Source organism: Notolabrus celidotus, chromosome 5, assembly GCF_009762535.1.
Source record: "Notolabrus celidotus isolate fNotCel1 chromosome 5, fNotCel1.pri, whole genome shotgun sequence".
NCBI classification, from domain to species: domain Eukaryota; kingdom Metazoa; phylum Chordata; class Actinopteri; order Labriformes; family Labridae; genus Notolabrus; species Notolabrus celidotus.
This window is the reverse complement of record NC_048276.1, coordinates 8467983-8492797: the sequence shown is the minus strand read 5'-3', so window position 1 is coordinate 8492797 and position 24815 is coordinate 8467983. Positions and strand designations below refer to the sequence as shown.

At 41.1% G+C, this 24815-nt stretch overlaps 3 protein-coding genes across 8 annotated transcripts in view; 1 reads left to right on the top strand and 2 right to left on the bottom strand.

Annotated features, from left to right (window-relative positions):
* The window catches only part of trim3b (tripartite motif containing 3b), a 55054-nt gene extending 51114 nt beyond the window's left edge, over positions 1 to 3940 (top strand). For all 5 annotated transcript variants that reach the window (XM_034683102.1, XM_034683100.1, XM_034683104.1 and 2 more), the window contains 2 exons: positions 36 to 176; positions 1764 to 3940. In XM_034683102.1, the coding sequence (XP_034538993.1) occupies positions 36 to 176; positions 1764 to 1916 (294 nt within the window). In that variant the 3' untranslated portion in view covers positions 1917 to 3940. The remainder of the gene's footprint in view (positions 1 to 35; positions 177 to 1763) is intronic.
* A 3639-nt stretch (positions 3941 to 7579) lies between these two features.
* Positions 7580 to 16489, bottom strand: trim47 (tripartite motif containing 47). 2 transcript variants are annotated; one of them, XM_034683227.1, is made up of 8 exons: positions 16247 to 16489; positions 15698 to 15909; positions 14409 to 14454; positions 13669 to 13764; positions 13301 to 13525; positions 10052 to 10074; positions 9828 to 9949; positions 7580 to 9552 (listed from the first exon to the last, which is right to left on the bottom strand). In XM_034683227.1, the coding sequence occupies exons 1-8, from the start codon at positions 16427 to 16429 to the stop codon at positions 9023 to 9025; spliced, it is 1437 nt and encodes a 478-aa protein (XP_034539118.1). In that variant the 5' UTR covers positions 16430 to 16489; the 3' UTR covers positions 7580 to 9022. The 2 variants fall into 2 exon arrangements, with proteins under 2 accessions (XP_034539118.1, XP_034539119.1); XM_034683228.1 differs by lacking the exon at positions 16247 to 16489 and adding an exon at positions 16041 to 16145.
* A 2116-nt stretch (positions 16490 to 18605) lies between these two features.
* Positions 18606 to 24815, bottom strand: part of frem2a (FRAS1 related extracellular matrix 2a) — a 90257-nt gene continuing 84047 nt past the window's right edge. The window contains exons 17-24 of the mRNA XM_034682840.1: positions 23838 to 24030; positions 23624 to 23746; positions 23411 to 23538; positions 23174 to 23308; positions 22938 to 23064; positions 22064 to 22251; positions 21799 to 21945; positions 18606 to 21548 (exon numbers count right to left, since the gene is read on the bottom strand). Coding sequence (XP_034538731.1) covers positions 21000 to 21548; positions 21799 to 21945; positions 22064 to 22251; positions 22938 to 23064; positions 23174 to 23308; positions 23411 to 23538; positions 23624 to 23746; positions 23838 to 24030 — 1590 coding nt within the window. The 3' untranslated portion in view covers positions 18606 to 20999. The remainder of the gene's footprint in view (positions 21549 to 21798; positions 21946 to 22063; positions 22252 to 22937; positions 23065 to 23173; positions 23309 to 23410; positions 23539 to 23623; positions 23747 to 23837; positions 24031 to 24815) is intronic.

Genomic DNA, 24815 nt, shown 5'->3' with positions numbered 1-24815 from the left:
TTAGACATAATGTTTGTACCCACTTCCTGCCACAGGTGTACAGTGCAGATGGAGAGTTCCTGTTTAAATTTGGCTCTCATGGCGAAGGCAACGGACAGTTCAACGCTCCCACGGGTGTGGCTGTGGACGCAAACGGAAACATCATCGTAGCTGACTGGGGAAACAGCAGAATACAGGTGAGACAGGCGGTCCTTAATCAGTCTCCTTTCATATGGTTGATGTTACTCTATGTTGCCCCACGTCTCCTTCTGCTGCTATACCAAAGCATGACTCAATCCATCCTCCTGCACTGCTCCACCTGCTTCTTCAACATGTTATCTGTTAAAAACAAGGCCAAACTCACACGCATAACCACCACAGCTTCTAAAATAATCGGTCTTCCCACACCAAACCTCACAGACTTAAATCACAGGGCCATCATAAGCATCGCAACCTCAATAGAACAGGACATCACATATCCACTAAACACCCACGTCATCCCACTCCCCTCAGGACGCAGGTACAGAGCACTGAGGTGCAGAAGGGCTCGCCTTGGCAAGAGCCTGAACAAAAGGCCTCGCTGAATTACACAGCTCTGTCTGAGTGTTGATGTCTGGGTGGACAGTTTGTTGAGCCTACAGTGTATGTTCTTGTGTTTGTTTATGTCTGTGAAAATGCAGAAAGGTGCTGTGGAAAAGAATTTCCCCAAGGGGACAATAAAGTCTAAAGTGTAAAGTCTAAAACTTAATTTATTTGCATTATGTCAAAAAAAAGAAAAAAACTGAATAAGAGAAAAACATTGTGATGAGGCTTCTGTAAGGAAGGGTGGGTGTGTTGATTTTGGTGCCCCCTGTTGTCAAAGTCAGAGGATTTTTGTGTGTACTAATCTTGTCATGTTACTGTGTAAGTAAGTGAACTTAACCCTAGTTCAGTACAGAAATAAAGACAACAACAAAAAGAAGGCTTACTGAGCCACAAACCCAAAATTCCTCAACACCAACAATTCAATTAAGTAGTATTGTCTGACTATAAATCTCATCCTGCTTTATCTGGAATGTCTAACATGCAACTCACAATAGAGTGGATGTTTTTTTTAAAGTCTGTTCCGAGGCGCGACTTTAGTCTAATGGTTAAATGTCATGCCAATATGGCGGACGGCCGGGGTTTGATTCCTTCCTGCGGCCCCTTCCCCGCATGTCATTACCCCACTCTCTCCTAGTTTCCTGCTCTATCCAGTGTCCTCTCCTCTCTGAATAAAGGTGTAAAACCCTGAAAATATAACTTAAATAAAAAAGTCTGTTCCAGCAGTGTGCCGTCAATCTCCTTGATTGACACCAACTCCACAGCAGGAGTGAAAGGCATATCAAATATCTATGTAGAGGGGCGCTGTATATTTTGGTCTGGTGTTTGATGCGTGGTTGTGGTTTGTTGCATATCATCCCCCTCTCTCTACTCCCCACATATTCTGTCTATCTTCAGCTGTCCTATCAATAAAGTCTTATAAAATACCAATAGAATAACTTTAAAATGTATATACTCATATAGAAATAACCAATCTTTATGTGAGTGGTCTGGTTTGCTTTCATAGGTCATAAAGAGACATCAGTATTTATTTTAGTCTGTCTGTTTTAATAAACCTCACACAGGAGCTTTGATTATCATCGGTTGTAATGAGTACAAGACAATGAACTTCTCAGTCAGGTCACATCCACTTGAAACCTTCAGCTATAAACACCTTTGATTATTATCTTCTAAGTTTAACACCTTTGTTTTTCCTGTTTCAGGTGTTCGACAGCACAGGCTCCTTCTTATCTTACATCAACACATCAGCAGATCCTCTGTACGGCCCTCAGGGCCTCGCCCTCACCTCAGACGGAAACGTTGCTGTTGCTGACTCCGGCAACCATTGCTTTAAGGTTTACAGATACCTGCAGTAGGCTGAAGACGACATCACTGACACACAGCTCCTGATTATACAGGTTTGAATCACTTATTGCTTGTGGACATAGAGCTGCAACATGCCTGCACATTAACCGTGACCCCGGGTTTCATGAATGCATTTCCAAAAAATTGCTTTGATGGTTTTGATAGGTGTGTTTTAGAGCACTGTGAAGTCTGAAGCAAATTCCTATCTGGTAAACTAAAATTCTATCCTGAAAGTCATGAGGAATTAAATTCTTATAAAAGAATAAGTCATTAATATATCAGTTTCCTCTCTAAGAGAAAAACACCAAGAGACTGTCCTGATAAAGGATTTCTTAAAAAGAATAAATTCACTCAAATTATATCTGCCTCATAAGTCTTGGCCTGTCTTTGCAGAATGTTTATACTGAGTGTTATAAACCAAGTCCCTTAAGGGATAACATGAACTGGAAATGAACTCCTGAAACCGGGTGTTTCGGCTCTATATCTCACATGTTGGACCTCACCAGTGCATAGCCTTCTAGTCTGAAGTCGGTGCAATTTTTTTGGGGTGCAATGCAGATGAGCAATCCTCCCATTAACCAGCAAACAAAGCGACACACCGAAGCAGAAGCCTACTTCCTGTTTCCTGTCGAGAAGACCATGCTTTGTGATTGAAAAATGCTCAGGCGTCTCCTTGAACACTGTTGCATGCCTCCTAAAAAATATGTCACTGCCTTCGATTCCTCAGCAGTAAACACAACATGCAGACAGGAATGTGTTGTTTAGAGAAATTATTTCTTACTCTCTTTCTGCACCTTATTACTCCGACACGATACCTGCACACGGATATGAATTTGTTTTCAGTTTTAGTTTGACTTGTATGCAAAGTTTCTGTTTCAATACCCAAAGACAAGCATCAAAAAGCACAACAGCAAATTGAACAACACGGTCTTTGAACGCATCATAACCAGCTCCCTTTGGCTCGTCTTTCTCTTATATCAACCAAAACAAGCCCCCACGAGTTCTTGCACTTTTATGTATCATATCTACAACCTGTTGTAGTTGTACATATACATATTTAGGTGTATATATGGATTTGGTGTCCATGTTATTTCACTATATAACCAACTTATCAAGGATTTCAACACTGGAATATATACTCTTACATTAGACGGTCATGACAAGTAGCAGCCAACCAGAATAACATCAATGGAACAAAAGTTGTATGCGCATTATTTGCTGTGTTTTTATTTTTTCAAAGGACTTAATTTATTTTTTATTTTATTTTCTACATAATTTGTTCTACAAATTATTTTTCTAATTGGTGCATTTTTGCCAAACATTATTGTACATAGGCCTTGTGACTTGTAGCACTGAAAGCTGTTCTCTCTTTACCCGCCCCCAAAGCTCACATCTGGTTTAAAACAGTAACTTTTTTTCCTTCTGCCAAAAACCGTATCGTTGTAAGTTGATGTTGAACATTGCACAAAAACACAAATATTCTAAGAGTTATATTGTTTGCAAGAGTAATATATGCCTCTGTGTATAGTTATCATTTAACATAATCAGAAAGTGTACTGTATAATACAATCATATCCTTGTTGTAGCTGACGAGCACCTTTATCATGAGAGGGTTTTCTATTCATTTTCTTTGTAGTTCAGTGTTTGGAAGGTTTTCTGAGGAGGAACACAACACCAGCTAACATGCAGTGACACACTTTGTCACCATGATTAAATTACCATTCTGACAATTAATCTTTAATCCATTTTTGTCCTCCTCATCTACCTTTAGTTCTTATGGGAAACTCTGTAATGACAAACTAGGTTCTCTTTTCCCACCCACTCAGTGTGACTGTTTTTGTCTATTTGACTTGAACGTGACCTCCTCATGTCTGTGTGGAACAAAGGAAGCACATATAAATGAAACACTACATCAATCATCATGTGTAGCCTGCTGTATACTGCAAGAGGCCAGTTTAACAAACCTAATTACTGCATTTATGTAATCATGGCAAAGGTATAATTGTACATATTAAAGAATGACACTATGAACTGATGTGCTGGTTGTCTGCTTTGTTTCTAGAATTGCAATACATGAACTTATGCTCTGAGAATCAATCAATCAATCAATCAATCAATCAATCAATCAATCTATCTATCCTTATTTATATAGCGCCAAATCCCAACAAACATTATCTCAAGACTCTTTGCAAACAGAGCAGGGTTAGACCTCACTCTATGTTCTACAGACAGGATAAGATCCAATCCCACCTTACTGACAGGACTCAGTCTGATCTCATCTTAATCCATCATGAGCATTGCACCTCGCAGTATTTAGCTAGTTACAGTGGCAAGGACAAACCTCCTTTAACAGGCAGAAACCTCCAGCAGAACCAGACTCATGTTAGACAGACTCAACCGACTAAGGTTGAAGTCATATACCTCTGTCAAGTCTTTTTAGTTAAATGTTCCACACTGCTTCCTGGTGGCTGCTAGCAAAACAGTCAAATTAGCTGGAGTAATGGGAACTACAGTGAATCATGTTGCAATACAGCAACATTTAGAATACAACTGTAAATCACATGGGTTTGTGTAAGGCCTTTTTCTTTTTAGAATATTCGTTACATGAACATAAGGACCTCTCCCTTAATATGACTTGTGATGATTTTGTTACTTTTTTGCTTTTAAAAAGGCAATTCAGTCATGTTTGCCAGAAAAATGTCAAAATTAGTTTCTACCTTTAGCAATGAATACACAAGTTCATCTTAATAAATCAGCATATCGTGAAAAGTTTAGTATTTTCCATCAGTTGTTTAAGAAAGTGACAATTTCATATATTCTAGACCTGTTACATGTTTTAATTTTGTTAAGGTGCGGTGTCCACTAATGCCGCTTCTTTGCGCTGGAAAAAGTGATTCAGCGTTTCCAACACTCAGCATCCTTGGCACAAAAACGCCAGAAACAGTTACACTTTTGGAACACCGCCACACTCATCAATGTCACTTCTTGATCACTGACCAGTGACCAATCAGAATCAGGAAGGGGCAAGACTTCTGATACCAACAATGGCGGAAGTCCGTATGTAGGAGAAAAGCTATAATACTCGTTTTTAGGAGGTACGATTTTAAAGTTTAGAGCTGCATCAGTAAATGCTGGTGACAAGTGCTATGAAATTGAAGTCATGGGCGCCCCTAGTGCAAAAAATGCAGACACTGCACCTTAAGGCAAACGGCTCAACTCACAAAGTTTAAAAAACATACACTACTCACAAAATGTTAGGGATATTTGGATTTCAGATTAAATTTCAGAATGTACCAAAATGCAGTATAACCTTTACAGGTGAACTTAATTTCACCTTCTATAAACTTTTGAATACACATGTCCAAACGTTCAATGTTTCAGTAATTATTGCACAACACACTGTTCTCTAACAAGGTGATCAATCGCAAAGATTACAACAAGTGTCTGATCCATAAATGGACCTCTAAATGTTCTGGATTTTATTTAAACTGTTGTTGATGGATTCCATCAACAACAGTCCTAAATCGTCATGTAGAGGGTCGTAACCCTGAACCCCAGAACCTGAATGACCTGAGGTCAGCCTTTCAAGAAGAGAGGAATGCCTCAGCAGACAATAAGTGGACTTGTGAACAGCATGAGACGTCCTTGTGAAGTTGTACTTCTTGCTCAAGGAAACATAACAAGTTATTGAGACATTGACATTTTTATTGTGGAATACTAACCACTCTTTGTAAGCTTTTGTTTTGTTGGAGATGAAGAAATTACCATTGCATGCTTCTACTTAAACGCCCTACTTCCATGATATATCACTGTAGCATGAACTTTTACATTTTCCATTAATTTCACCCAAAAGTCAGATATCTTAAATTTTCTGTTAGTAGTGTATCTCAAAATATTCAAATATTTCATTTTGAATTTGAGTTAAATTCTGTTAAAACTTTACAAATACTGTATATCTCGGTCTTATTCTCAACTAGCAGGCACAGTCAGGGGGAGGACTGCTGACTTGACAGTTGTCCAGAAGATGATCAGCAGTGTTAAACTGTTTCACGTCCTGTCTTGAGGACTATTGCTATGGATACCAAGTTTCTCTCTTCAGTGCTGTTCATTCATGTTGAGATATTTGTATCACACCACACAGTGTGGTCAGCTATTAAGATGTCCCTTTTAAAAATGACATCTCTGCCAAGCAGAAGACTTTTAAAAAAAGGTTACCAATGAGTCATAATCATCAAAGCAAGAGAAGGAGGAGGAGGAGGAGGAGGAAGAGGAGGAGATGGAGCGAGCTGTTTTCTCACCTCCTCCTCAAATGTTCTGGCTGTATGAAAAGTGAGTCAGAGACACTAAACTGTCTCATTAGGATGTTAAATTAGGATTCTCAACCTGCATCGCAAAGAGGGAGCAACAGGCCTATTAAGAAATCTACTCCAGTCGGCTGCCTGGTCACAGAAAAGAGGGACGGTTTCCTTTGATATCTCTTCAAGTCCTTCAAGAAACACACATACCACAGCTGCAGCTCTAAGAGTAGAAATCTACAACAAGCCTGTACACTTATTAGACTTAATACAGGAAAGGAAAAGAGGAACAAGTTCTATTTTTGATGCTGCAGGGTAGCGTTATGCAGAAAATTAACATCTCTATAAAGGACTGTACCAAGACCGATGACAAGGTCTGATTCAGTCATTCAATAGGCTACTGAATCCTACATCTCTGGCTAGAAGTGTCCGCCGTGACTTGGTTGTGATGCTATCTTTGTAGTGCCATTGTAGGCCACGACAACAACAGAGAGGAAAATCACAGAGTATAGTCATTCCAATAATATGTTACATAATAACAGGTTGTTGTTCTGCAAAGAGAGGATATCAAACATGTAGACCATGTATTAGGGATGGGTCATGATTTTGAAATGCTCGAATGCATGTTCACTTATTAAAAATCTGAGAGTGAATGCGGATATTATCTCGTTTAAAATAACTTTTTCTTCTTTTTACCAGTGCCTGGTTGAAATACACTATCCCCGCCATACGGGGGCTATGATGAGTCTTAAAGCTGTTTGCTGACCACGTTAAGTTGACATGAGTCTGGTCCTGCTGGAGGTTTCTGCCTGTTAAAGGAAGTTTGTCCTTGCCACTGTAACTTGCTAAATGCTGCAAAGTGCTCTGCTCATGGTGGATTAAGATGAGATCAGACTGAGTCCAGTCAGTAAGAGGGGACTGGATCTTATCCTGTCCTGATGTTGGGTCTGATTAATAATCTAACAGAGGACTGTCTAGACCTGCTATGTTTGTTAAGAGTCTTGAGATAACATTTGTTGTGATTTGGCGCTATACAAATAAAGATTGATTGATTAACAGAAGAGGAATGCTAACTGCATTAAAACAGCAAAAAAAGAAGAAAGCAGTAGTGACAGTCACTGGAAATACGTGTGTAGTGGTGTGACATTATGAAATGGAATAAAAAACATAGAGCATGGCTGTAAAATGTAAACATACACTCCACGCTGCTGCGTCACTGAAACACCGGCATAAAGGTCGAGACAGACGTTGCCAGTGCCCGCTACTAAGGGGGCTTGGTTATGGAATAGTGTTGGATTGAATTGTCCATCCCTACCTTGTACCTTCAAAAGACAAAAGGTAAACACTCAGTAAAAATCGGGTACAGAAAATAAACCAAATGATTTTCTTCTTTTAATCTCATTTTAAGACCGAGAAACACTAAGCATATTTAGAGCAGGTGAAGGATCACGAAGTAGGACTACCGAGATTATTTTTTGTTACATTGTCAAGACACAGCTCAAAAACAGCAAAGCTTAACATGAGAATAAAAGTCAGCAAAAAATAAAAATAAAGTTAAAAAAAAAATAAAACTCTGGAGGCAGTTAAATGAAAAATCACAACTCAGACAAAACATGAAGCAAATACTCAAAGTTTGAGTTTTTAAGCGTAACATGGGAGCACACTTTGAACTTTTAAAAAAGGGACCTGACAAAAAGGAGCAATTTGGAATTCACCAGTCTCAAATCATACCGCTCATTTATCATGCTGTTAAAAGTGTTTCCTTTGCTCCTCATTAAGACCTTTTGAAAAGAAAGAAATGATCAACCCTGGAGGATTGTAAATACCCAAGAAGTTGCTCTGTAGTCCAAAAACAAAAAGTCCATGGAAGGAAAAAAATAGAGCAAGAGAGACATGTATTTGTACAACCAGAATCAATACAGACACATTACAGGTAGAAACTTAAAAACTACTCAGAGGGATGTTTGTTTAACAACTTCAATATGACAGGATAAAACGCTGCACTAAGACCAACAGTTTGTAACTTGTAATAAAATGCAGGAATCACTAAAAAAATATGCTGGGTGATCTTTAAAATGCCATCCTGTAGGTTTCATTTAAATCCATCAGGCTCCTGGCTATGAATCCTGAATGTTAGCTTTTAAAAACCAACATGGTGTCAACTGGTTGACCCATCACTGCTCACATAAAATAAGCTGCACAAAGTAAAGCAATATATAGAGGAATGTCCAAATATGTCAACAATGTACAAAAATGAACAAAAAGGATGAGTACAGGTGAGTTTAAAAAGCCGACCAAAAAACGAACACATCAAGCCACCCTGGAAGTTTGACCAACGCTCTTATTATCACTCTCTAAAGTATCAGCACTGACTGTTCTGCACACCTAAAGAGGGAGTCCTGACTGTCAATGTGATAGCATGGCAGCAGCATCCTTCCACCTTAAACTATGAGTTAAGATACAGTAGAATGGCAGCGCTGTTTCTAAGAGCTGTGTATGCTCTGATAAGAGCTGATGAAACCCTGCAGACACAGTGATACAGACAGCAAAAGCACCTCTCCAACCCCCTCCAGCCACTGCAGCCAGGGGTGTCAGCCTACAGTGTGTGTCTAGGAGAAAAAGATAGTTTCAAATTCTCAGTCACATGAAGTTCATCCTCACAACCACAGCTGTTTTTATCAACAAGAAACCAACAAGTAACAGCTCAAAATGCATACAGTACATGGCTAAGAGTCAACTCCAGCCTGATCTGTGAAATAAACCTCACTAAGAGGGAATCTGAAAACACCAGCATACAAGAGTTAACTACATTAAAACGACTCTCAGTAATAGTGGCATATCTGCAGCCTGCTGCCGGGATCATTCTTCCCCGGGCTGAAGAAAGGATAGACCGGCTCCTCAAAGCAGGTGTCAAACATGTACAGTCTCTTCATCGTGACGGCGTCATAAAAACTGAGACGCCCGTTGTCGTAGTCCAGGTACACGCCCACCCGAGGAGAGTTCCAGTAATCGGCAACAGGGATGCGACCATCTTCTCCGTTGGCGTACAGCCGGTCCTGCAGGCACAGGCTCCAGTACCCTGCAGAGGGAGTGAGGCTGACGAAGCCCTTCCTGTTGCTGCACTCGGTGGTGACTCCCAGGTACCACACACCTTTGTCCTTCACGTCCACCTCCCAGTAGTGCTGGCCGCTGGCGTACTGGGCCGTGGCGAGGACGCCACAGAAACGGGTGAAGCGGGCTGGCAGGTCCGGCTCCTGGCTACGGACTCGGCCCTCCTCAACCTTTGTGTCAAAGTCTGAGATGAACAGGTTTGGGTGAGCAGTGTCGGGGTCCAGGGTGAGGTTCTGAGGCACTGAACACAGAGAGAGAGACGGAGAGAGATTAGAACTCTTTGCTCTAACAGCAGGCGGAGCCAGGCTGCTACTTTAGAAAAGGAAGTAAATTTACATAAAACGTGTTTGTCTGAACAAACTGGGCAGCAATTATTTTTGGTTTCTGCATGTCACCATACGCCATATTTATCAAGAACTACCAAGGATCAGTCATTTTCTTTCTTTGAATGTACAAATAGGAAGGAAATAAACAGAATCCTGTAACATTGCATGTTTCTATGTAAGGGCAACTCACTTGTATGCAGCACATGCATCATTTTCTTCCACATGATGAGCTGGAAGGGTCCTGAGAAGTCAGTAAATTCAGTCGGACAGCTAACTGGCTCCAGAGATGTGAAAGACTTGCAGTGGATCACTCTGTAGAGAAGACACGTGACGGAAACACAAGATTACGCTTGAGTATATTTTTGAAAAGTCCCTGAAATGTTTGGTTTTTTTAAGCAAATGTAAGTTACTTACTCATTGAATGTCTCTGCCAGGCTCTGTTGAAAGAATAAGAAACATGATTATTATTAAAAAAAGACTTCATATCAATCGAACAGTCCCATTACAGCATTCAGTTCCGAATGGTATTGATGAGCGGTATAGATATGATCCTGATACTCTAAATCGGTACTCCTCTCCATTATTTAATGCAAAAAGTAAAAGACATGATGTGAAAAGATTGTAAGATTTAACTCTCTTGCATGACATGTTCTAGCAAGATTTATCTTCTATATTAGATTGTCATTTTAAAGCAATGTTTGTAACAAACACATCTCATGAGAAAATCCTGTTTACTGTTTTATCAACTGAATTAAATAAAGGTTTGCAACCCGAGTTTGAAGCGGCGGGGATGAGGATCAGCCCCTCCAAGTCTGAGGCCGTGGTTCTCAGCCGGAAAAGGATGGATTGCCCACTCCATGTCGGAGGAGAGTCTTTAAGTATCTCGGGGTCTTGTTCACGAGTGAGGGGGAAAAGGGAACGAGAGATTGACAGACCGATCTTGGCAGCGTCGGCAGGGATTTGGATGCTGTACCGGTCTGCTGTGGTGAAGAGAGAGCTGAGCCAGAAGGTAAAGCTCCCAATTTACCAGTCAATCTACGTTCCAACCCTCACCGATGGTCACAAGCTGTGGGTAGTGACCGAAAGAACGAGATCGCGAATACAAGCGGCCGAAATGAGCTTTCTCTGCAGGGTGTCTGGGCTCAGCTTCAGAGATAGAATCAGGAGCTCAGACATCCGGGAGAGGCTGCACCTCCGGATCGAGAGGGGCCAGATCAGGTGGTTCGGGCATCTGGTCAGGATGCCTCTGGGACGTCTCCCTTGGGAGGTGTTTTGGGCATGTTCGTCTGGGAGGAGGCCATGGGGCAGACCCAGGACACGCTGGCGAGATTACATCTCTCAGCTGGCCTGGGAACGCCTCGGTATCCTCCCAGAGGAGCTGGTGGAAGTGGCCGGGGAGAGGAGTGTCTGGGCTTCCCTGCTGAGACTGCTACCCCCACGACCCAGACTCAGATAAGCAGAGGAAGATGGATGGATGGATGGATGGATTAAAAAAAAAAAAAAAAAAGTTTCCAGAATATATTACACCTCACTCAATAACTTTACATTAAAGCCAAATACTAAATATGCAACGAGAGGTTTCACTACAGTAAGAGGATTAGTTTTATGTTAATGTTGGAAAGAAACATTTGTAATCTAAAGTTGATTTATTTTCAGTTTAAATAACCTCAGAGTTTTTAAACCACAGTCAGAGTTTCTAAAGGGTTTTAGAGTCTTAAAAAATAAAAGATCTAATGTTCCCTGTGATGCACATTATGCGACACGCAGCTCGTTGGCCCAGACAGACGAGAAAGAGAGAACAAAATGTCTCTGTTAAGAGTGACAGCTGTCTCAAATGAACAATCCTCTGCATGTTGAGGGACATTGAATGATCTCTGTATTATTCTAAATTCAATAACCTGCAGTGACTTCATGACTTTTTTGGAAACTGTTTACCTGTGGCAGCGACACGTTGCTGTCACTTGTCTTACCTGAGGCCTCATGTACAAAGACTTGCGTGGATTTCCTACTGAAACATGGCATGGCCCCTCTCTCACCCCTCACACCACTGCCATCCTGGTCCACAGTCTCGTCACTTCCCGTATCGATTATTGTAATTCACTCCTCTTCGGTGTCCCTCACAAATCCCTCCATAAACTTCAACTGGTCCAAAACTCTGCAGCCCGCATCATCACCAGAAGCCCCTCCTTTCACCACATCACCCCTGTCGTCCAGCAGCTCCACTGGCTCCCAGTCAAACTCAGAATCAATTTCAAAATCCTCCTTTACACATTCAAGGCCATCCACAACCTCTCCCCCCCCGTACCTGTCTGATCTCCTCCACATCGTCACCCCCTCTCGCTCCCTCAGGTCCTCCTCCTCCCTCCACCTCTCTGTGCCCCCTGCCCGTCTTAGCACCATGGGGAGCAGAGCTTTCAGTCGCTCTGCTCCCCAACTCTGGAACTCAAACTTTGACTCACTACCCCTCTTCAAATCAAAACTCAAAACCCCTCTGTTTCAAACTGTATTCCCTGATTAATTTCCACTGCTTCATTTTAACTTGGTGTTACTTTGCTTGTTATTTTTATTTATTTTATCGTGTTGTTTTATTTATTGTGTTTTAATCTGTCTGTAAAGCGACCTTGAGTGTTTTGAAAGGCGCTTCTAAATAAAATGTATTATTATTATTATTGTACACTCAAATCCAGAAAATGTTGCACGCACAAAAATATCCGGATGTATGAATCTATGCGCAAGGATCAACAGCTGTAGAAATGAGCGTACACCAGCCATGAAGTTGGCGTGAGGCACCACACATTTCCACGATCATTTCACTCTTGATACATCTTAACTTTGCTGTGAAAAAGAGCATACGGCACGTTTTTGTTGTCTGTTTTGCTAGTTTTTAACAAACACTAGCTGAGTGCTACCGTTTCAGCTGCTCTCACATATAAGGTGTAGGCACAGACAGACAGACACTGCTTATTTCTCATGCTCGTCTGAATAGGAGGTAAATCCTTCTAAATGAACAGAGTAAAGCCGGTTGCAACTTGTTGATGAAAGGGTTTCATTTGAGCCAATAATAGAAAAAATAAAGTAGCTGGCATGACTAGTCGGCTGTTTGGGAGACAGCCAGCTGATATGAGAAGCTCTGCATTAAATCAAATTGTGAATGTTGCATACTAATGGCAGCACTGTTTGTCCATCAGCAGGGAACGAAAAATACCAGGTTTTTAATACCCATCCCCAACACCCAGTGGTAGTTTTGAAGTGTGTTATGGAAATGCATACTCTTGCTGTTAAATGCAGGGTGTGATATTTTGTTTTCTTTGCTTGTGTGAAAATTTCAACTGCTGGGGAACAGGCATTAAGACTGTTTTTTAGTACAGATTGTACAGCATCTCTCACTTAAAGAGCAACAAGGATTCCTATGACTGATGTCATTTTGATATACATCACGACTGCAATGGATTTTAACTATAAGTGCAATACAAACACGTTTTGAATTATTGTTTAGTACGCAAGTTTCAGATAGAAAGTTATAGGCTGAGTCTGAAACAAGTATGAGACTTCTCATCTACAAATAATTCTTACTGCACATAGACAAACTAATCTAACTGAATCTGGCAGTTTCTTTGATTTTAAAAGTTAATCCACCTTTAAGTTTAACCATATTCGACTGACCTCAAAGCTGGTTTTCCCACTGATGTGGCTGTGGATATTAGCTATAGATTTGTCCACAGCTGCAGTCTCCTCCTCCACAATCTTCAAATTGTCGTCTATGACAGCCATCGTGGCCACCTCCTCGGCATCCAAGCTCTCCAGCAGGGAGTCTCTCTCATCCAGCAGGAATTGGACCAGGGCACCGACATCTGCCTCAATCTTCTCCTTCAGTCTCTGCTTCTTCAACTTGAGGACGGAAGAATGAACAGGAAACGCATCATCGTAATGAGAAGTGCACTTATGATGAACGTACGCAGATGTGCACAGCTACGCAAGCAACATATTTGTGTTCATAACAGTAAATTATTAAAAAAGGGGGCATTCCGTACCCTGACTTCACTTCTGGTGCGCTCGTCAGATGATATCACTTTTACACATTGAGACTTTTGCCAGTTGAGCTCCATTAGTCTCAGTTTCAGCTCCATCTGTAACAAATGTACACAAACACAAGGAAACAAGACACTGTGAATGATGATATCCCAGACTACACAGCAACATACACTACCAGTCAAAAGATTGGAAGCACCTTCTCATTCAAGGGTTTGTATTTATTTTAATTCATGTAAACACTGTAGATTAAAACTGAAGACACCAAAACTTTCAAAGAACATATATTGAATTATTTAATTAACAAAAAAGTGTTAAAAAAAACAGAATATGTATTATTTTTTAAGATTCTGTAAAGTAGCCCCCTTTTTCCTTCATGACAGCTTTGCACACTCTTGGTATTCTCTCAGTCTGCTTCATGAAGTGGTCTCCTGGAATGGTTTCTAATGAACATGAGCCTTGTCAAGAGTTCATTTGTGGAATGACTTGCCTTCTTAATGTGTTTGAGACCATCAGTTGTGTTGTTCAGAGGTAGGGTTAGTACACAATGTATAGCCCTATTTGACTACTGTTGTAATCCAGATTATTTCATAGCTTTGATGTCTTCAGTATTAATCTACAATGTCGAAAATAATTAAAATAAATACAAACCATTGAATAAGAAGGTGTGACCAAACTTTTGACTGGCCCAATTTTCATTCAATCAGACCAACACACAGCAAATGCTGGTGTTTGGACTCACCTTCATGTCATTCACAACTTCGGACACTGGTGCTACCTCGTGGTGTCTGGAGGGACATAAAAACAAGCAACAGGGAGTTAATGTTATACATCAGTTTGTCACACTAACCTCAGACTGGAACGGGCCTTGTGAAAAGTAAATGTTCACAGATTGTGGCCCTGAGGGGGGCGCTCACTGAAAATAGAACTGCTTCATTGCTGCTTGTTTTAAAAGCAGCAAAAGGAGGAGTTTAACCAAGATGAATTCTGACACTTTAGTTCTGTGACTACCCATCATGCCTCTTACTTCCATTCATGAAGTGCAAATAAACAGTCCATGTGCCCTGTTGCTTAGCAATGATTAACCCTAGACAAAATTTCAACAGCCCTGACATTTGCTAAAGCTCTTAGATTGTCCAAGTGAACGTGTGCAGAGAAATCAAATGTCCTCTACTCTGAAGGATGGCATTGGTTAGATCCTCGCTTATCCTCAGCAGCTTCTTTATCTCATTGCAGAAAAACAAGTGGCTGCCTGAGGACTCAACAGACTGTAGTCAAGGACGTGTTGTTTTTCCTCCAAGTAGTGATAAAGGTGCGCTTTTCATGTTTTTAAAAAGCAGAGTCTGTTTCATTTTCATTCTTGATTTTTAGAATTGGCTGCTACTGCATCTTTGTTTAATGGAAAATGTGTGGTTTTAAATAATCGCTTGTCTTGTTTTTGTTTTGTTGTGTGGACCCCAGGAAGACTGGCAACCACAATGTGGCAGCTAATGGGGATCCTAATAAAGAAAGAAAGAAAGAAAGAAAGTCACTTCACTATTAGTTCACTTTGTGTGATATGAACGCCACATTGGAAGGATTTCACCTGCTGTGGGCAGACAGGATACAGGAGAGCAAGACTGAACACACTGGTGAAGAAGGCCAGCTCAGTCCTGGACCCTGTGGAGGTGGTGGCTGACAGGAGGATTATGGCCAAGCTGTCGTCTCTGATGAACATTTTTTTTTTTAGATATATATTCTGATAGATCAGATATATATTGACATAGAGTGGTCTAGACCTCCTATGTTTGTAAAAGCGTCTTGAGATAACGTTTGTTGTGATTTGGCGCTATACAAATAAAGATTGATTGATTAACTATGAACCTTTTGGCTCAGTGAGGATGCATACACCCCCTTCACTTACAAGGCTAGCAAGACAGCACAATCCAACATAAAGCACATTTGGACATCACAATATATCTAATTATTTACATTTTTTTTGCATGCTCTTATCCCAAATAAGTACATCTTGTTCTTCAGAGGACAGCCTACCTGTGTGATCTAGACTCCCTGCAGACAACACAGATGGGCCTCTTATCAGTCTGGCAGTACAATTTGAGCTCCTCGCCATGTTGCTCACACTTCCCGTCCACTTTCAAGGGCTTAGAGGGAGGAGGACAAGACCCCAGGCAATCCAGATCATCCAGTTTGGAGACCAGGTTCTGCACAAGGTAGTTCTTAGTGAAAGTCCTCTTGTTGAACACCTGGAATATCAAAAGAGAGCAAAAGAAAAAACATGGAAAAATGATGTTTAGTTGTGGAAAATGACAGCCACATTATCCTGGAGGTGGTTTGATATCACACCAAATTGGTTATGCATTGCTAACAGTTGTACCTGGTGAGAATTCATCATTGTTAGCTCCAAATTTGCTATCATGGCAACAGTAGCTATAAAATGCACTGCGTAGCTAATGCTGTTCTTTAAATAACAACAGTCCAATTCGCTGCTAAACATTTGTATTTGAAGTAACAGTGTTTTAAATGTCACATTGCATCTCATGAGAATAAAAAACTCAGTAATAAAAAACCATGTTTCCTCACCGTGCGGCACTGAGGGCACTGGTACCCGTAGTCTCCGCCATTTTCATCCCAGTGCATGCAGATACAGAACCGGCAGAAATTATGTCCGCACTTCAAGATGACAGGGTCTTTGAAGAAGTCCAAACAAATTGCACACGTGAGCTCCTTTCTCAGGTCGTCTCCAGCTGCTCCAGCTGTAGCCATGTTCACACACACCAGCACAACAGTGCCACTGCAGGAAGTGAAGGGAGGGAGGGAGGGGAGAGGGACGACGCGCACATTTGTGGTGCGTCATCAGCTCGCTCAGCCAATCAGGTTCGTCCTCCTGCTCGCTCTAATAAATCTCAGGTCCAGTATCTGATGAAGGTAATGAAGGAATGCATAATGTAATCACACTTTTATTTTGGTAGAGCTACAGACGACATTTAATCATTAATATATTATCAATTTAATTTGCACAATCAACTCCTAATTTCAATTTCTGCTCTTCAGAATCCAACCAATGTTTTTGTTTTTAAAAATATGTGAGTTGTTAATCATGTTTTTCTGCATTGCTGACACCAAGCACCTCAACCTCAGGTTTTTTTAAACCTACAAGTTATGCAAGACCTGCCCTTTGCTTCAATCTTGATTAGGACCTGAACAACAATATCTAATCAGACCAACTAAAGCAATAGTTTAAAGCAGGGTTTCCCAAAATGTGGGTCGGGACCCCCTGGGTAGTCACGAAACACAAATGGGGGGGTCGTGAGATGTCTTCCAGAATGTTTTTTTTAAAACCCTCCTGTTACCACAACTCAGTGGAACACCTTATCGGAGGACATTAAGAACAGTGAGTCTCTCAGCAGCTTCAAAACTGAACTGAAAAGTCTGCTAAAGGACACTCAACACTGCAACCACTGATTTGATACTTTTAACTTGATATACAGTATTGTTTGTAGGATTGTTTGTTTGTTTGTTTGTTTGTTTGTTAGTGCGTGCATGCATGCGTGCGTGCGTGTGTGTGTGCATGCATGCGAGCGAGCAAGTGTTTTAACAATGTGATGTTTTTAATTGTGACCTGCCAAGGGACTGCAGATGTAAATTAGCTTTAAGCTAACTCTGGTTCAATGCATCAGATGGTGACATTTATGTTAAATATTGTACATGGTACCTTTATAAATAAATCGAATAAAAAAAAACATCTTTTATCCTTGGGGTCAATTTGACCCCAGCAATTTAAATCTCCAGAAACTGATTGTTACCTAGGTTTAAATGTCAGGTACTTTATGTTTCTTTGTTGACTATCTTAATAGCCCTTGAAATAAAATATATTTCTAGCATAAACATAATTTAAAGCATTCAGAAGGCCTTTATTTGTAAAACAGAACATCAAACTGCTGCGAGTCTGTCATGCTCTCGTCGGCCCTGCCTTCTTTCTATGTTATCAAAACGTACGACACAGGACATATCAATAAATCTCTTTAGAAACATGGTGACTGGAAATATTATATCTCAATCTGAAGGTTGGTGGTTCGATCCTAGCTCCTGCAGTCACATGCGGAAGTGTCCTTGGTTAAAGTGACCTCAATATCATCCAAAACAACTAAAACAAATGTGTGTAAAATGTTGATATTTCTTATGTTATATGCAGCTAAAACAGCCTGGGGTCAAATTGACCCCAAGGAACACCGATGCATACATTTTAATTTGACGTTTCCCAGTTGTCCCCATTAAATTAGGATAAGTCCTGAAATATGAAGCCACAAAAATGATGTCAGTCATTAATTTAGAGACGTTAAACGTTGAATGGCGTCCAATTGACCCACAAGGATTATAGGAGGGTTAAAAGTGATCTAAGATTTGTACATTTTACCCATTATAGTAAAAAATATAGACAAAAATAGCAGCTAAACTTGAATTAAAACCTTGAAAATAGAAAATTTAATGAGTTTTCTGCCTTTCTTTTTGCTAGATGACTCCTAAGTTTAGGGTTAGTGAACAGTTAAATATCAAAAGCATCAGTGGCAGTAGGTTAATTCATAACGGCACAGGAAACACAGCCACATGCTCAAGTAGGTAGGCTAATTTCCTGCAGACCAGCTAAATGAAGCCACATTAAATCATGTAAAGGGAGTTGCTCCCTGTTTTCTTTCTTGCAAAGATCTGAGCATATTGTCCGTATCTTTTATACCAACAAGTTTCCAGCCCATGCATTATTATTTTTTTGAGTTTATCTGGTCAAAACATGACCCTCTAAGTCCTGGTTCTCTCCCAAAATAAGCATGAAGTATGTCAAGTCTCAGAGTTGTTAATTTCATACAGTCCTTACTCACACTTGGGTCTAAAAATGCAACTCTACAGCCCTACATAAATACCAAACAACAGAAAAACAACGACCAATAAGCAACAATATTTATTCTTAAATACATATACATAAAAACCCATTCATAAAAAGACACAAACTGAATATCAAGTTTGATTGTTTGTGCTAAAATTGTCAAATACAGGGGGTTAACTGGCTGTGGGGTATACATTACATTGCATAGCTTGGCATGTGAGGGGTGTGATTAAAAAAGTGCATTTAATGTCAGATATGGAATTATTTCCATCGTATCAGGGCCCCCCAGAAAATCACAGCTGGGCTTTAGCAGACTTATACTTACATGAACCATCACACCCCTGGCTGAGTCACACCTCCGCTGATTTGTTCATCACATTAACAGCCCTGATAAACTCCGGAAACAATTATACAGTGATGACTGACGACACCATAATAAGACAACTATTCAGGAACACTGACCTCAGCGTGTTGTATATCCATAACAGAGTAAGACACAGGTTTAACAACACATGTAAACAAGAAATTTCACCAGTGATAGCGACAGAATAATGAGACAGCAGGTTAATGTGGATGTCTCAAACGTAACATTGGTCACGGTGACGTACTCGTTTGTAAGCAGCTATTTTGTTTGCATCCTTTTGTTAAAAAAAACATGACTCAGAACACTGAAATCCCACACAGCACTTGTGACAATAGAGCTCACAGGAACATAATGTGAGAAGGAGAAGGGTCAAACCATTGGATATGGATACAGCATTTGCATGTTCACAGCACCACACCGAGTAGCAGTGTAACACAGACGTGGAAAGTGGCTCTGCAGAGGTTCTCCCCAGTAGTAGATAGTGTTACAACACACGGTCCATTTTTGTGTAAAGCAAATTTAACTCCTGAGAGTGTCTTTTAACATACAAACTTTAACCAGTGTTATTAAAAAATATATGAAAAATTATGCCCAAAGTTAATAAATTGTATAAATATCACAGAAACATCACAGAAAAAAAGACACAGTGGGGCGAGGATGCGTAGCAGTAAGAAGGCAGAAACATTGTAACAGAAGCAGGTAATAAATGAGCTTACAAAAAACTAAAGTAAAAACAATCAACCCAGCAGCATATTTAATGCTTAATACATCTGTGGAAACATTCCTCATCATAGCGTTAAGAACATAAAGAAAAGAAGACATTGTGAATGGTTCAAATTGTAACAGCAGTGGTGTCTATCTCCTGTAAGAATGATGAGTAAGTTTATTTCACGCTCAAGAAACAAACAGTAGCATCTTGTGTTTGTATTTTCTGATATACAGTGTAATCCAAAATGAGTGTTGTAGGAAAAAAAATGTAGCACTGTTTTCCCAAAATTGAAAATAAATCAACCTGTAGCAGCATTTTTTTAAAGTTTTGTGGCCCAAATATGTAAAATAAGTCCAGTGCTGAATTTGAATCCCTAATACTAGATTCACTCATATTATCCTCTGGCAATGATAGGACATTCGACATTATAGTCAATATTGTAGTCTAACATGAAAATGCAATAACATTATGTTATTGGCGGTTCTGGGGAGGGGCCAACAGGGGCCAGTGCCCCTTTAAAACTGAACCTGGACCCCCCTGTGCCCCAACCCCCTCCACACCAAACAAATATTATTCAATAAATAAAGCTTCGGTATCGCGCCAATGTTACAGGCGGAACACATGCGTGTGGCACTTGGTTCCAGTCCCTAAGGGACTCATGACTCATGTTGAGTGTAAACAACCAAACAGCTGCTGTCAGTCTGCATTTTGACCTAGTACACAATAGTATATATGTCTAGTATATAGGGATGCACTGATGTTTTGCCAGTTTGATCTCAGCCAGTCCTCGCCCTTCTCAGTCTCTTTTGTCAGGGTTGAATGTGTCCCTCTGACAACAACCTTGGCCCCAGCCTGGCTCCCCCAGTAAAATTGGTCTAGAACCGCCACTGATAACATAGCTCCTTAAAGCTTAAATGAAACCGCACTATGACTTTACTGATAGCAAGCTACAGGAAACATGATGTTTTTGCTACTCTTATTATTTCAAACATAAGTTTTGGCTGACACAGGGACAGATCGTTCACATCTTATTGATCTTTTTTAAGTGGATTACTCCTTTAAGAATCAACATTTAATTTAGTCCGCTCTATCTGTTCTCTCTATAAATCGGACTGTCCTTAAGTGTCTAACTGCTCCAGGCACTTTAAAACCAGGAAGCCTGTGATGAAATGTGTGGTGCTGTTGCAGCTATCATGACACATAATGTAAAAAAAATCCCCCCACTAACATCATACACACACCCAACAACCCATATGATCAGTCTCAGTTTTTTGGTGTTATGAAAGTAATTTAATACCAGATAAAAAAAATCTGAAATTTTACAAAAGTCCCCTCACATCCTCTTCATCCCTTTGTCCATCTGTCTGCCCATGCATCCATCTCAGACCTCTGAGCTGTTGTGGCAGTCCTGCATCCTAACCACCAGCATGGGCTCCGTGCTCACAGACCCTTTCACCACCTCCTGCACCCCCTCCCTCCACCCCTCCTTCCCGTCCTTCTGTCGGGATCTCAGCACCAGCACGATGGTGACGACGATGAGGACAGTCAGCAGCAGCCCCACCAGCGCTCCCACCACAGTTACCACACCCTCCTCTTCCTCCTCCGCGTTGAGCTCGCTCGGCTCCAGCCCGTGTGCCAGCAGATTGTTGGACCCCCCTGCTCGACGCTTGGTACGGTCCAATGCGATGTGCATGATGTTGGTGCCTCTGTTGTTTTCTGAGCCAATATCCTCCACCACCTCTGGGACCTCATTGCCCACTGACCTCCTGGAGCGATGACCTTTGCCGACCGATGAGGTCAGGGCGAGATCGCTGCCAGTGGAAACAAAGGAGTGGTACTCCAGGCTGCGTTTTCCAATGCCTCTATTAGCATTCTCTTTGGAGCGGACTGTGTAGATGGTGTGGATGTACCACTCACGGCCTGCAGCAACCTGGCGAAAACACAAAGTTATCCATATTTATATCAACATTTAGAGTTTTATTCAAATAAAAAAATGCTGTTTTGCACATACAGAACTGATTATGAGTTTAAAAATGAGTACATCTTGCAAAAATGTCTATCTTTGTTTAGTTTTGACTCATTAGTAGCCCTACTAGTCTTAAATCTTATTGAAGTGTTATGCATGTGAATTGTGGCTGCAGGTTAAAAATGGAAATGACTCATTGTCTCTGTTAGAATACCTGGAACATGGCTGTAGAGTCCACCCTGAAGCCATCAGAGCCGGGCTGTTTGACAAGAGACAGGGCTGCTGGATCGTCCACTGCCAGCACCGCATTGAAACCCACATCACCAAACACACGCGCCTGAGTCTCTGGCTGAGCCTTGTCCTGTTAACGTGCCAGATTGGGAGAACAATTACAAAAGGTAGGAACTCATTTTTGTGTTAACTGTAAAATCTTACTCAACATAATAAAATCACATCAGTAGAAACATGAATCTACTCACAAGAATCTTGAATCTGTAGAGCAGTGACGGGGAGTCAGCCAGGCACCCGAATTCAAACTTAGTTGGGTTGTACTTTGGTACGTATCCATCAGCACCGGTGCAGAGGAACACCTTCTCAATGCTACAGAAGAAGGAGTCTCCAAGGTTCTGAACGGGGTCCACCATCACACGGCCGTAGATGGTATCACCTGAAATATAGAGAAAGCAATCACACTAAAGATTATGGAGTTGTTGTGATAATCTGTAGAAAGAAATAACAAGAAGGGTTAACAATTTATCAATACGTGAAAATGACTTTAAGGGAAGCAGTTCACAGCAATAGATGTGCTACTGCAGGTCAAGAAAGGTCGAGCATACAGCATTTCGAGTTGACTGAGAGGAATTCAAAGTAATGTCTCCTTAAAGAGGTAGACAACCTGCTGCTTTGGACCTGCCAGACTCCAGCTGCTACAACCTCTACTATCCACCCCACCACTATCATCGTTCTCTCTTCATCTCCCTCTATCCCTCTTTCCAACCCCAACACGGTCTCAGCAGATGTCTGTCTAACATGAGTCTGGTCTTGCTCGAGGTTTCTGCCTGTTAAAGGAAGTTTGTCCTTGCCACTGTAACTTGCTAAATGCTGCAAAGTGCTCTGCTCATGGTGGATTAAGATGAGATCAGACTGAGTCCTGTCTATAAGATGGGACGGGATCTAATCCTGTCTTGGTGTTGGGTCTTTGTTAATAATAGAACACAGAGTACGGTCTAGACCTGCTCTGTTTGTAAAGAGTCTTGAGATAACGTTTGTTGTGATTTGGCGCAATATAATTAAAGACTGATTGATTGAAACATAGAAAGTCCTTGTAGACATGCAGCATTGTTGCATACTAACCATTAGAAAAGGCTACATCACTCTCCTGACCGAAACCCATGGAGCCATCAGAGAGCCACAAGCTCCTCTTGGACAGCAGGAACATCTGAGTGTTCAAACTGAACTCCACTGCAACTGGGTCACTCACCTACAGGAGGGGTAAATGTGAAAGATTGTATTCAAAACATTGAAATAAAAAGGAAAACTTTTGGACAAAGAAACATGCCCCTTAAAGATAAAAAAAAAAATGTCCGTACTTGCTGGAATCTGATGTCTAAATCAAAGGTGATTGGTTCTCGAGGGCTGCACACAGGAGGAACAGCGTACTCCATATTCTGCGCTGTCGTACAAGGGATCAGCTTCACTGTGTAAGTCCCAGAGTAGTCCCTCACCTGTGCAGAACAGAGAGGACACAAACTCAAACATCAGTTTGGGGTTGTTCTCACAGATTCACACAGCAGGGGGACAAACTTATGACATGTGGTCACACTTACAGCAAAGTCTGAGGTGAAGGTCCACTGCTGGACCGGCTGGTTGTATGTGGGCTCACTTCTCACTAAGGAGAGGTTGAAGGTCAGGCCGGGGTGATCCACACTCATCACCATGGAGGACATGGAGGCTTCTGTGAACAGATATGGAGAATAAGAGATGGTTTTCGAGTGGTTTAAGTGGTTTTAGTGGTGTTGAAGCTAAACTGTCCGCCTCACCTCTTCTTATTCTGCCTCCAGAATGAGACTCCACAAACAGACCCCTGAATCGAGCCTTGGTGCGGAAGTTCACCACCAGACGTCCTTGCTCGTTGATGCGCATGCTGGTCGGATACAACGCGCCTGTCGGAAACCAACACAAACATTTTGGATCAGAAAAAAATGTGAAGTCCAGAAACACAAAAAGCAGTGATCTAGAGTCCTGAGATCTCACCCTGGAGCTCGGCCTGCGGGGGGCTGCCGATGCCATCTGTCCACAGGATGGCCGTGTCGTACACGAAGGTGAGGCGCAGCTCGGACTGCAGGTCAAAGTGCTGCCAGCCTCCCGTCCCGACTGGAGAGTGGAACACGTAGGACACATAGAGAGGCACACGCAGGGTCACGTAGGACTGGACCAGGTTCAGCACCTGTGAGGATGATTTAACAAATGAAGAGTGAAGACATGACTGATACGACTCTCTGTTTTTGTTTATGATTTGTGAAACTACAAGACAGAAAATCTCTTCATCTGTGACAACAAATGTTTTTGCTCTCTGGATTAGAGTTTGACTGTAGGTTGATAATCTATAATAAGTCTGAGAAGATGTAACAGGTTGTTTGGAAACATTACTCTCCTCCACAAGGTGCTTGAACTCTTTCACTCCTACTCAGTTTTGCCAAAGATGCAGAGAGGTAAAACTCTTGGTGTTTGTCGTGCACGAGAAACCAAAATGTGAAGTGATAAATGCTTGTATCGTTATTTTATATCTCCTGTTTGAAGTCTTTAAAAAGTTAATTTTGTTGAACATGATAGGAACACAAGAACAATCTTGAAAATATAAAAACAATAAATCAACATAAACAAAAGAAAAAAACCTTTGATGAAGTTAATTTAGATCTTTAAAGGTTAAGTAAAAGTCATTTCACATTTCTACACACCTGTTCTGAATGATAATTCACTTTATTCACTTATCATGTTATCTGAGGTGTAGTTCCATCTATCAGCCACTAGGTGTCTCTGCTAACCAACATTATAGAAGCATCTGTGCGACTTGAAAGATGTGAACTGCAGGTCGACACAAGTGTGACAAAGTAGATTTTTTCTGAAAAAATGTTTAAAGTGAACACAAATATCTTTGTTTGACTTCAAGTTGAGACATTCAACTTCTAACATAAAACACCAAACTTAACACATGGATAGAAAATGAAGTCA

Bases quoted from the DNA above. Each gene is read 5' to 3' on its own strand.
- trim47 (XM_034683227.1), bottom strand. From the start codon at position 16,429: ATGGCTACAGCTGGAGCAGCTGGAGACGACCTGAGAAAGGAGCTCACG. The intron at 13,765-14,408 runs GTGAGTCCAAAC...CATTTGTTACAG, and splicing joins AAGTTGTGAATGACATGAAG to ATGGAGCTGAAACTGAGACT. The intron at 10,075-13,300 runs GTCAGTCGAATA...TTCTTTCAACAG, and splicing joins GTGGGAAAACCAGCTTTGAG to AGCCTGGCAGAGACATTCAA.